This window comes from Oryctolagus cuniculus, chromosome 2 (assembly GCF_964237555.1).
Source record: "Oryctolagus cuniculus chromosome 2, mOryCun1.1, whole genome shotgun sequence".
Taxonomy (NCBI): domain Eukaryota; kingdom Metazoa; phylum Chordata; class Mammalia; order Lagomorpha; family Leporidae; genus Oryctolagus; species Oryctolagus cuniculus.
The window spans coordinates 164,282,079-164,295,069 of record NC_091433.1 but is presented as its reverse complement, the minus strand read 5'-3'; the positions used below and the strand labels follow the sequence as shown (position 1 = coordinate 164,295,069).

Genomic DNA, 12,991 nt, shown 5'->3' with positions numbered 1-12,991 from the left:
GAATGCTCTATTTCTGCTGGGTATATCTGGTCGCTCCATGATCTGCTTATGTATTATCCTTTCAATATTCATAAACTTAACTGTAAAAATATTTATTCAAAATTGTTATAAAATTGAAGCAATCAGACGATTTCAGCAAATACACTGAATTTTCTATATTTATATTTTTCAACTTAGTCTGAGTTTTGGATGTTTTAAACAAATATCCCAAACATACTTTTTAAGAAAAAAGTAATAACATCAAGTCTAGATACTCCATACTAAGAAGTAAATAAAAACTGGGTAAACTCCAAAAATAGTGTAAGATTTTTGAGTGTATTTTTGACTGCAGAATCTCTTTTCTAATTATGTCTTCACTTAATATTCTCGAGCATATGTCAACTATAAGAGAAAGGAGGAGCCTGAAAGAATACAAAACACAAAAGGCAGGCAAGTTAGGATATAATAGTGACTGCCTATGTTCTGTATTAAGAACTCACAGCAACATACAACTAAGCAAATACTAATACCATGTTTAGCTGTCAACTCCTAAATATTCCAAAATAAACAAAAAACAAAAACAAAGAGTCAGTATTCAAGTACCATGACTTGAAACTCCAAAAATGAAAGCATAATCAACTCACTGGTTTAAAGTAGTATTAAGAAGAATGACATAATGCATTTGAAAATCAGATGAAAAATGCACATAATTTTACATTCTACCTTGTTGGGCAGTGAGAGGTGATCAGAGAACCACAAAAACATTATCTATGCATCACTCCAGAAAGGTTAATAAGAGAATTAAAAGTTTGTAAAGAAATACAGTCACAGGGCCAGTGGTGAGGCTTAGCAAATTAAGCTGCTGCCTGCTGTGTCAGCATCCCATATGGGCACTGGTTCATGTCCTGGCTGCTCCACTTCTGATCCAGATCCCTGCTAATGCATCTGGGAAAGCAGCTGAAGATGGCCCAAGTGCTTGGGCCCTTGACCCCGATATGAGAGACCAGGAAGAAGCTCCTGGCTCCTGGCCATTGCAGCTATTTGGGAAGTAAACCAGTAGATGGAAGCGCTCTCTAAATCTTAAAAAAAAAAAAAAAAAAAAAAAATCAAAGGCAAATGTAATATGTATATTTACTACACTAAAAATCAAGGTTTGTTCATAATGTTTTCAATCTGTACAAAGTCACTACTGGCCTTACCATATCGTCCCAAATTTTTCCAGAGCCTCCACAAGGTCTGCTTCCACCACAGATTCACAGAGTCCTCGAACATGGACAACAGGAGAAACAGAAACTTTATGATGACTTCCACCTGCCTCCTAGCAAGAGAAAATAATTTCTAATTAAAAAGTATAAACTAAAGTCAACAGTGCAATAAAAAAGGAAACAAAAAAAATCCCAAACCAAACTGCAATTCATTGATTGACAAAAGGACCTGAGAATAAAATTAAGTAAACATTTTGCTTGAAAATTTAAATTTCTAAAAAGGGGACATTCTATATCAAAATGAGCTACAAAATCACTTAATAATAACATTTTGAAATGTTATTCAAAGAAATCAGAAAAAAAATTAGGCAGTTATAAAAGCCATGCTACAACTGGAAATGTACTTAATATTCATAATTCATAGTTTTACCTCCATAAAACCTAAATCTCAGGCAGATCAAATGAACAAAAAGTCTGAATTAAAATTTTCTCCCTTAATATATATGATGGGGGCCAGCACTGTGACGCAGCAAGTTAACACCCTGGCCTGAAGCACCGGCATCCCATATGGGCGCCAGTTCGAGACCCAGCTGCTCCACTTTCAATCCAGCTCTCTGCTATGACCTGGGAAAGCAGTGGAGGATGGCCCAAGTCCTTGGGCCCCTGCACCGGTGTGGGAGACCCAGAGGAAGATTCTGGCTCCTGGCTTCAGATCAGTGCAGCTCCAGCTGTTGCGGCCAATTGGGGAGTGAACCATCGGATGGAAGACCCCCTCTCCCTCCCTCTCTCTGTGTAACTCTTTCAAATAAATAAATAAATCTTTTAAAAATATATATTATGTATTTTTCCTATACTGTAGATTTTTATTTTGTCCTTGTTCAATTGAAACTCTAGTCTCACTGTAAGTAACCTGAAGTTAGTCTCTTAGCAGTACAGAACAACTTAAATTTATGCCAGGTACCTTCATCTTTGCTGATGAACAAGGAGCACTCAATGGACATGCATAATTGAACATTTTATATATTATTTATATTTTATTTATATATTTTATATATATTTTATATAATAAAAAGCTACAAAATTATTTTATATTTAAGACCTACCAAAAGTTCGGAAGAATATCAAAATAACCCCCAAAATACCCCCATTTAATAAACAAAACATTATCAATCAATTCCCCTCCTACTACTGCTCCTCCTTTGTCATCATGGGTAATCACTATCATGAATATAGTGCTAAAAATTATGACTATTTTCAAGTTAGTTTTTCTCACAAAGAAATAGATTAAAGGGCCAATTAAAAAAATCTCTCAAAAGATCTTTTTATATAAAGAGGTATTCAAAGAGTTCCTGGAAATACATAGTGTGAAAAAATTACACATGGATTTTAAAAATTTTCAGTACCAGAACAGACACATGGTAGTATGTTATAACACATCTGAATAGGACCTAGTTTCTGGCACTAAGCAGGCTAAGACATCAGTTTAAAAAGAGTCCCTGTCAGAGTAACATGAATTCTGCTAAAATTGAAGAAAAAAAAACATCAAATTAATAATGAAGCTTAGGTTGAAGAATGGTGAAATAACGTTACAAAAGGGTCGACGCTGTGGCATAGCGAGTAAAGCTGCCGCCTGCGGTAACAGCATCCCAGGTGGGATGACCCGGATGCTCCACTTCCAGTACAGCTCTCTGCTGTGGCCCGGGAAAGCAGTGGAGGATGGCCTGAGTCCTTGGGCCTCTGGACCCACATGAGACCAGGAAGAAGCTCCTGGCTCCTGGCTCCTGGCTTTGGATTGGCCCAGCTCTGGCAGTTGAATCTATCTGGGGAGTAAACCAGTGGACGGAAGATCTCTCTCACTCTCGCTCGCTCGATCTCTCTGCCTCTGCCTATTTGTAACTCTGCCTTTCAAATAAATAAATCTTAAAAATAAAAAAAAGTTTATGGGGATAATTCCCCCAAATAAATCAGCAGTTTACAAATGGATAACTCACTTTTAGAAAGGATGAAACAATTTTGAAGATTCTTAAGTCTACAGTGGAAGACCATTCACATCAATTTTTTTAAAAGATTTTATTTGAGAGGTAGAGCTGCAGACAGTGAGAGAGAGAGAGACAGACAGAAAGGTCTTCCCTCTGTCAGTTCACTCCCCAAATGGCCACAACGGCCGCAGCTGGGCCAATCCAAAATCAGGAGCCACACGCTTCTTCCTGGTCTCCCATGCGGGTGCAGGGCCCAAGCACCCGGGCCATCTTCCACTGCTTTCCCAGGCCACAGCAGAGAACTGGATTGGAAGAGGAGCAGCCGGGACTAGAACCCAGTACCCATATGGGATGCCAGGCACCACAGGCAGAGGATTAACCAAGTAAGCCACGGCGCCGGCCCTCTCACATCAATTTTTGAGCAAAAAATTTTATCTGTGCCCTACTTGAAGAAGACTGACAAACAGTACAAGCAACTTCCAATCCCAGACATCTCAACTGGTGTGATCTTGAAGACAAAGGGCAATCAAAGCAACAACAACCGAGAGACAGAAGTGGCCCGATCCCTGGCACCATGGCTCACTTGGCTAATCCTCCGCCTGCAGCGCCGGCATCCCATATCGGCGCTGGGTTCTAGTCCCAGTTCGGGCGCCGGATTCAGTCCCGGTTGCTCCTCTTCCAGTCCAGCTCTCTGCTGTGGCCCGGGAGTGCAGTGGAGGATGGCCCAGGTGCTTGGGTCCCTGCACCCACATGGGAGACCAGGAGAAGCACCTGGCTCCTGGCTTCGGATCAGCGCAGCGCCGGCCGTAGCGGCCATTCGGGGAGTGAACCAGCGGAAGGCAGACCTTTCTCTCTGTCTCTCTCTCTGTCTCTAACTCTACCTGTCAAATAAATTTAAAAAAAAAAAAAAAAGTGGCCCAATCCAAAGTAAAATCAAACTCATCAACAGCAAAAGTCACAACAGGAGTTTTGTGAGATGCTCAAGGCTTGTTCACTTTCTGGAGGGCCAAAGAACAACAAATTATATTCTGCTTATGGTGCCAGCAGGGGCATAGCAGGTAAAGTCCCCACTGCTCCACTTCCAATCCGGCTCTCTGCCAAGGTCTGGGAAAGCAGTCAGGAAATGATCAAGTCCTTGGGCCCCTGCACCCATGTGGGAGACCTGGAAGAAGCTCTTGGCTTCAGATCTGCACAGCTCCAGCTGTTGTGGCCAGTTAGGGAGTGAACCAGCAGATGGAAGACCTCTCTCTCTCTCTCTCTCTCTTCCTCTCCTTCTCTCTCAGTTTAACTCTGACTTCCAAGTAAATATATAAATATTTTTAAAAATATTCTGCTTATTAGAAGAATGTTTTGAGAAACTTATCCAAACTGGCAGAAAAATGCCCAGGAAAGTCTCCCCAGGGTCCTTCTCCAGAACAATGTTCATTCATCTAATCAAACAAGGGCAATTTAGGGATGAACATTTGGCCTAGTGGTTGATACACTGGATACAGCACCCATGTACCATATTGGAATACCTGGGTTCAATACCCAGCTCCACTCCTAACTCAAAATTTCTGCTATTGGAGACCCTACGAAGCAGTGGTGATGACTCAAGTAACTGGGTTCCTGCTACCCATGTTGGAGATGACTTGGATTGAGTTCCTGGCTCCCAGCTTTGGCCCCAAAAGGGTGCCCTGTTACAGGCAGATGGGAGCTCTTTCTCTGCCTCTTAAATTAAAAAACAAAACAATTTTGCAAAAGTTTCACTATGCATTTGGCTCCCTCAGACTTTTCTGTTTCCTAATCAAAACAGTCTTTAAAGGGCACTCACTTTCCTGTTAACTAATGTCAAAACCAAAGTCCTGAATTATTCAACTTCATGGAGGAGAAAAAACAACATAAGATATAGAATCATGGATTTTTATGCATGGAATATTTTTTCACTACTACATGCCCATAGCTGAGAATTATACCTGGCACATGAAAGGAGCTCAATTATTTAATGAGTTAAACCATCACAGAAATCACTAACACCCAGAGAAGTTAAGTCAAAAAGCTTACTGAAAGCACAACCAGGAATTCTGCCGTGGTTGTGCCACTGGCTCTAATACCAGCTTTTTTCACTACAGTCATCAAATGCAGTAACATGAAGAAACCTGAGTACAGTCACTTGCTAAAAGCAAAAGCAAAACCTACTACTTTTCATTTCTTTCCCAGAACTAGGTCCCCAAATTCTCTCTCTACAGTAGCAGACACAGGACACTATGGCTACACATACCTTAAGACTCTGGCACTTACTTCCAGTCACACATCCCTGACCTTTTATTTCTAGGAGCAGAGTTACTATGCAGTCTTCTCAACTTCTCCTGTGAGATAAGCTAACAAAGTAACCTTATCATATCTCCTGTTTCATATTCATCAAATGACCATCATAACAGTCCTGACATTTCTGCTACATCAAATACGATAATGTATCTTAACTTCAAACTGTACTGTCTACACAGTATATAATCCTTCAACTGGAAATTCTAGGAGCTATAATTTTATCTTGCCATTTTGCAAGTATACAATTCATTAAATGTTGAGATACTTAAATTTTCACCTAAGCAGCAAACAATAAAAACAATATTTGATCTGCCCATTATTTTTAAAGATTTATTTATTTTACTTGAAAGTCAGGGTTACACAGGGAGAGGAGAGGCAGAGAGAGACAGAGAGAGAGAGAGGTCTTCCATCCCATGGTTCACTCCCCAAATGGCCGCCACGGCCAGAGCTGTGCCAGTCCGAAGCCAGGAGCCAGGAGCTCCTTCCGGGTCTCCCACATGGATGCAGGGGCCCAAGCACTTGGGCCATCATCTACTGCTTTCCCAGGCCATAGCAGAGAGCTGGATTGGAAGAGGAGCAACCAGGACTGGAACTGGCGCCCATATGGGATGCCGGCACTTCAGGCCAGGGCGTTAACACGCTGCACCACAGCACTGGCCCAATCTGCCCATTTACTTACTACCAGAATAGAGCAAAACAAAAACTAAAATTTCCACAATATATTAGCTCTCCATCCCAATTCAATCCAACTGGTTTCGCCAGGTGAAGGCTAATATTTATAAATTAAGCTGCTTCTTCAAAGTAGGAAGATACAGAAACTTAGTATTAATATGTTCTCCAAGGTCATGCCTGATAAAATTTTGACAGGTAGAGTTATAGACAGTGAGAGAGAGACAGAGAGAAAGGTCTTCTTCCATTGGTTCATTCCCCAAATGGCCGCTACGGCCGGCGCTGCGCCGATCCAAAGCCAAGAGCCAGGTTCTTCTTTCTAGTCTCCCTTGCAGGTGCAGGGACCCAAGCACTTGGGCCATCCTCCACTGCTCTCCTGGGCCACAGCAGAGAGCTGGACTGGAAGAAGAGCAACTGGGACTAGAACTCGGCACCCATATGGAATGCCGGTGCCACCAGGTGGAGGATTAGCCAAGTGAGCCACGGCGCCGGCCCCAATGAATCTTTTTTTTAAAGATTCATTTGTTTGAAAGGCAGAGTCACAGAGAGGGAGAGGCGCAGAGAGAAAGAGAGAGTGGTCTTCCATTCCCCGGTTCACTCCCCAGATGGCTGCAACGGCCAGAGCTGGGCCAATCTCCACTGCTTTCCCAGGCCATAGGAAAGAGCTGGATCGGAAGTGGAGCAGCTGGGACTCAAACTTGCATCCACAAGGGATGCCGGCTCTGCAGGTAGCCACTACATCACAGCACTGGCACCCATGCCTGCTAAATCTAAGAACATTATTTACTCCACATGAATGAAGTCACTGTAAAATACATAGCACGACCCTCCGTTATCAAGCTCTATTCAACAGTATAGCTCAGGGAATCTAAAATCGGGGGGCTGGGGGAAGTCTCTTATTAAAAATAAATACCAGAAAATACAAATTTGAAGACTAATTTCCCATATCCAAAATACTATTATCATGCACATGCAAATTTATTCATTCATATTTAAATTAAGAACATTTGTAGGGGCCAGCGCTGTGGCATAGTGAGTTAAGCCACTGCCTGCGGTGCCTGCATCCCATATGGGCACCAGTTTGAGTCCCAGCTGCTCCACTTCCGATCCAACTCTCTCCCATTGGCCTGGGAAAGCAGTGGAAGATGGCTCAGGTCCTTGGGCCCCTGCACTCGAGTGGGAGATTCGGAAGGAGCTCCTGGCTCCTGGCTTCAGATCAGCACAGCTCCGGTTGTTGTGCCCATCTGGAAAGTGAACCAGCAAATGGAAGACTTCTCTCTCTCTGCCTCTGCCTCTCTATAACTCTGCCTTTAAAATAAATAAATAAATCTTTTAAAAAAATTTGTAGAACCAGTATGTTTTTCCTACTCACTTTCTTCCTTAAATTTAGTTATTAAAGAACTCACAGAAATTTATCACAAGGGGCCAGCTTTGTGATGCAGTGGGCTAAACCACTGCTTGCAACACAGGTACCCCATTTCTTTTTTTTTAATTTTTTGACAGGCAGAGTGGACAGTGAGAGAGAGACAGAGAAAAAGGTCTTCCTTTGCCGTTGGTTCACCCTCCAATGGCCGCCGTGGCCGGCGCGCTGTGGCCGGCGCACCACGGTGATCCGATGGCAGGAGCCAGGAGCCAGGTGCTTTTCCTGGTCTCCCATGGGGTGCAGGGCCCAAGCACCTGGGCCATCCTCCACTGCACTCCCTGGCCACAGCAGAGAGCTGGCCTGGAAGAGGGGCAACTGGGACAGAATCTGGCGCCCCAACTGGGACTAGAACCGGGGTGCCGGCGCCGCTAGGCAGAGGATTAGCCTAGTGAGCCGCGGCGCCGGCCAGGTACCCCATTTCTGAGTGCCCAAATGTCCAGCTCTCTGCTAACCTGCCTAGGAAAGCAGTGGAAGACGGCCCAAGTGCTTGAGCCCCTGCCATTCTTCACTTGAGAATCGATGGAGTTCCGGGCTCCTATGTTTGGCCTAGCCCATCCCTGGCGGCTACAGCACTTGGAGAGTAAACCAGGGGATGAGATTGATTGCTCTTTCACTCTCTCTGCCTCTCCGTCCGTCACCCCATCACTCTGCCCTTCAAATAAATATTTTTTAAAAAGTTTAGTCATGAAAATTCAAACATGTAAAATCTCTTATGTCTTACTTTGCACTTTACAAACTTCTGACCAGAATAGAAAAGACTGCCATCACTAAATCTAATCTGTACTTATTTTAATAGTTTGAGCACAAAGTATTTCTCCTCTGACCTAAATGACTACTGAGGTTGAACCAAACCCTTTTAATTGAGATGAATTACCGTATTTCTGCATGAGGAAGCACTAGACCATAAACATGTATCTAGGAAATGCCTATCCTAATAGAATTGTATTATACACATGTTTCCATAGTTGCTATAATTTCAAAATAGTAACTAAAATTACACTAGGAAAAGTGTTTTAAAATAAGAAAAATAGAGCTTCTTTAGATTTTATAGTACATTAGTTCTACTGTTAAATAAAAGCAATGACACATATCAGCAGAAAGATTTTAAAAATTAGAATTTATAACTCAATCTACATAAACCAGTTCCTACCTGGGTAACTTAAAAGCTGCATTATGTTAATCACTGAAGTACAGCTTCAGGTGAGGAAGGCTAACAGTTCAACTTCCACATTTCACAGACTAAGAGAATAGCACACTGACTTTCTCAAGGTCACTTAACCTGCGTGCTAGCTTCAACTCCTGACCCTCCTCAAGCCCAGCTCACTGCCATTTCCACTGCTCCACACAATTCACGTTGAAAGCATTTTCTTCCCTACATCCAAAATTGATTCAATGTTTTATTGGTTTTCCAAAAAAAAACTTTTAAGTATCTTCCAAGACACTTGCAGACACTTCATGCTGTTACATGAAAACCCAAGCAAGATGTTTAAGGAAACAGGTTTACTGATCAAATACATCTAAATATCAGTTGCATGATAATTTCCACCATCCACAGAAGAACTGACTTTGAACTGTAACTTCCTAAAAATAAATTTCCTTTATTCCTACTTCCAAGTTTACCTTTTGAAAATTTCAAGCAGCTAGGCGCAAAAATCAAAACTATAGCTTATAGTAGGGAACGTTTTTATTTAGAAAAAGTTCCTTTCAAAATTTTGTTGGATGGGGCCGGCGCTGTGGTGTAGTGGGTAAAGCCGCTGCCTATAGTGCCAGCATCCCATATGGGCACCAGTTTGAGACCTAGCTGCTCCACTTCGATCCAGCTCTCTGCTGTGGCCTGGGAGAGCAGTGGAGGAGGGGCCAAGTGTTTGGGCCTCTGCACCTGCGTGGGAGACCGGAGGAGGGTCTTGGCTCCGGGCTCTGGATGAGCGTAGCTCTGGCTACTGCAACCATTTGGGGAGTGAACCAGCTCGCTTGCTCGCTCGCTCTCTCACTCTGTAACCCCGCCTTCCAAATAAATAAATCTTTTTTAAAAAAAGATTTTTGCTGCAAGCTTATCCCTCACATTCTCCTACAGTACTTGAAAATTCTTAACAATGGAGACTACTGATCAGAATTTCTTTCATAGAAATTCAAATAGTAGCTACCAAAATGGCTTCTAATTTGTCTAAAAGATTAAAAAAAAAACATTTTAACCAAACGGTTGAAGATCTGTGTACAAACTTCATAAAGTTTGCAGAATGAATCGCAGTTCGAATATGTTAACACCTAAGCCATTAGGACCGTTAAGCTGCAAAAAAAAAGGGGGGGGGGCAAAAACCTTTGCTGTTTCCTCCTCAAAGTCTCCATTCAAGTGAGGCTGAGCGCCTGCTCCCATCCCTTCTGTCTCCAGTCAACATCTCTGATGAGAGGACAGAGACCCAGGGAACGGTTGTCTAACACAGCCCCGAGGGCAGTTCCTCCTTTCACTGGGGGCCAATCTGAAACATGTCGCCCGTGAAGAACTGAAGCGACTTTAAGGCGTCCGGGCAAGCGGGGCTGTATTACCACCTGCCAACACGATTCTGTAATCGACGAAGTAGAACCTCGTCCCGAGCATCGTCACAAAACTAGGGGCACAGCACGCACGCCATGCCTGAAAAGAGTACAACTGCTTAAGGCAAACCTTCAGGGGAGCCAAGGGGGGTGAGCGCCGAGCCGCAATTCGCCCTTAGTTAGGGATCGCCCCAGGACCAGGCAGAAGAGCCCCCGATATTAGCGACGCAACCAACCATCCCGCGACGGTGACCAGCGCGGGGATGCTGCGGGCGGCCGGTGGCCTCGACGCTGGCCCCAAGCCCGAGGAGTTCCACTTAACAAAGAGCGAGTCGCGCCCGAAGCCCCCCGGAGCGGAAGGGACGCCTCCCCGCCGCGCCCGCCCCGCGACCCTCCCCAAGTTCAGGGCCCGGCAGGCGGAGTCGCGGCGGGGCCTGCAGCCAGGCCGAGGCCCGCCCGGGCCAGAGCCGGATTTGCGGTCGGGATGCGGGAAACAGGTAAAGCCAAGAGCAGAAACCCCAAAGGGAAGGGCCAGCGCTTCCCGGCCGGGGTCTGCACCGCTGAAAAGGGGAACGAGCACAGGCGGGAGGTCCCGGGCCGAGGCGCCGCCGCCGGGCCCTGCTTTCTGGGGAACCGCCAAGCACAGCGGACTGGGCGCCCGCTTTGTTACCGGCTGCGAGAAGCTCCGGCCGCCGCCGCCGCCGCCGCCGCCGCCATCGCCCCCGCCCCGGGGCGTCGCTTCCCGGCGGTTCTCGCTTTCCTCGGCCGAGTAGTCGATCTCGCCCTCCTCGGTCTTGAGGCGCTTGGCCTGGCTCTCGTACTCCCGATCCTCCTCGTACGTCTCCCTGGGGGAGGAGGAGGAGGAGGAGGACATGGCGGCGGCCGGAGGGACTGGCGGGCAGGCGGTGGGGCGCGGGCCTCAGATGCCGCCGGCCAGTCCCTGCCGCGGCGGACTGAGCTCTCGGCGGCCCGAGCGTCCGCGGCGCCGCGCGCCCAGGAGCCGGGTGGCTGAGGAGAGCCGGCGGACTGAGGGGGGCGCCCCAGGAGGAGGCTCCCGAGCGGCCGCTCCCCTTTATCACCGAGCCAACATTCAGCCTTTCCCTCCTCCTCAGTCTCCGCTCCCAGCCCCGGGGAGCGAATCTAAGGATGGGAACGCAACCGTGGCTTCCGGTCTTCCCTCCTCCCCTTAATGCGCTCTCCGCCGCCCAGGCCGAGCCTCCGCCCCCGCCTCCGCGGCCGCCGTGGAGGATCGAATCCAGCCGCAAGCCCCCGGGAAGCGCCCCCCAAACCTGGGTGCCCGTTCCCTATTGGCAGGAGGGGAAGTCGACCAGGCTTCCAATTGGCTGAAAGGGCTGTTCGTCAAAATCACTCCCTGCGCCTTCTGAACTGGCCGCCGGCCTGCGAGTCCCGGCGGCGCAACGCTTGCGGCGCGCGGTCGGGGAGCCGTTTGGTCTCCGTGGCCGTTGGCGCAGTTAGGCTCCTGCCGAGGCGCGGCTCGGAGTGAACGAACTTGGGCGGGTGAGGAGGCGTGCAGTGGGGCCGGGGCTGCGGGTGTTAACCGCCCTCCCGCTAATTTAAATGCTTTTATGACTTCTCTTCTTCAAACGAGAACGGGAAAACCCTCTAAAGTCCCTGCAGACACACACACACACCCCGCAGCCCGAGATGAGGGAGACAAGGGTTTGGGGCCATGAAATTTGCCCTTCCCCCTCGGCGGAGCGCAAACTCTGGTACAAATGGGTGGACTCCGCCGCTAAGCTGCTTTCCAGCCTTTACTGACTGCCGGCGAGATGCAGGCTGGAGGTCCTGCCAGCGCCTGTCAGCTGGGTCGTCATCTCTCAGGGGGGATCTGTACTCCTCTTACAACTCGTAGGGGGAACCCGTGTAAGGTCCCAGATACATGTGTGTTTTCACCCTGCCAATTAAAACCTCAGCCCGATTCTTTGCTTTCTGGACACTCTATTTCAGTGTTGTTTTTTGTTGTTGTTGTTGTTGTTGTTGTTGTTGTTTTAGATTTATTTATTTATTTGAAAGGTGGAGTTACAGAGTGGCAGAGGCAGAGAGAGCAAGCGAGAGATCCTACATCCACTGGTTCACTCTCCAAGTGGCAGCAATGGCCAGAGCTGCGCTGATGAGAAGCCAGGAGCTACTTCCAGGTCTCTGAGGCAGGTGCAGGGGCCCAAGGACTTGGGCCATCTTCTGCTTTCCCAGCCACAGCAGAGAGCTGGATCCGAAGCTGCAGCCGGGACTCAAACCAGAGCTGCAGGCGGCCGCTTTACCTGCTGTACCACATCGCTGGCCCCTCATTTATTTTCAAGACTTACAAAGCCCATCAAAATTGTATCTGTCCTTCAGATCACAGTTCACTTATGTGGAGCCCTGAGGATTTTCCAAGACCTTTAGCTGTTGCCTTTTTACGTTGCAACAGGGTCTTGTATACCTAACTCTTAAGATAGCCTATTGGGTTTTTTTTTTTTTTTAATTTATTATCTGAAAGACACAGAGAGAGGTCTTCCATCTGCTAGTTAATTCTCCAAATGGCCACAATGGCCAGAGCTGAGCTGAGCTGAAGCCAGGAGCCAGGAGCTTCCTCCAGGTCTCCCACTTGGGTGCAGCACTTGGGTGCTGCTTTCCCAGGTGCATTAGCAAGAAGCAGGACCAGAATCAGAGCAGCTGGGACTCAAACTAGCACCCATATTGGATACTGGTGCTGCAGACCCTCTGGGCCACAGTGCTGACCACAGTGCTGACACCAAGATACCCTGTTTTAAAAACCAGGAGCATGCAAGGACAGAAGCTGTGCACTTTGCATCCTAAACCCAGTTCCTGTCCAGTCCCCCTGCACATAAGGTTTTTGAGATTGCTGAATGGGTGGTCCTTGGGAAATAAGGGCCCAG

The 12,991-nt window shown here is 46.8% G+C and overlaps 1 protein-coding gene across 5 annotated transcripts in view; it reads right to left on the bottom strand.

Annotated features, from left to right (window-relative positions):
• The window catches only part of HNRNPLL (heterogeneous nuclear ribonucleoprotein L like), a 44,379-nt gene extending 33,109 nt beyond the window's left edge, over positions 1-11,270 (bottom strand). The window contains exons 1-2 of one of the 5 annotated variants that reach the window (XM_070069223.1): positions 10,765-11,270; positions 1,179-1,297 (exon numbers count right to left, since the gene is read on the bottom strand). In XM_070069223.1, coding sequence (XP_069925324.1) covers positions 1,179-1,297; positions 10,765-10,968 — 323 coding nt within the window. In that variant the 5' untranslated portion in view covers positions 10,969-11,270. Of the gene's footprint in view, positions 1-1,178; positions 1,298-3,746; positions 7,600-9,879; positions 10,091-10,764 lie in introns of those variants that run through there. The other 4 variants (XM_008254516.4, XM_070069224.1, XM_051839459.2 and 1 more) reach the window with 4 other exon arrangements.
• Positions 11,271-12,991: the final 1,721 nt, after the last annotated feature.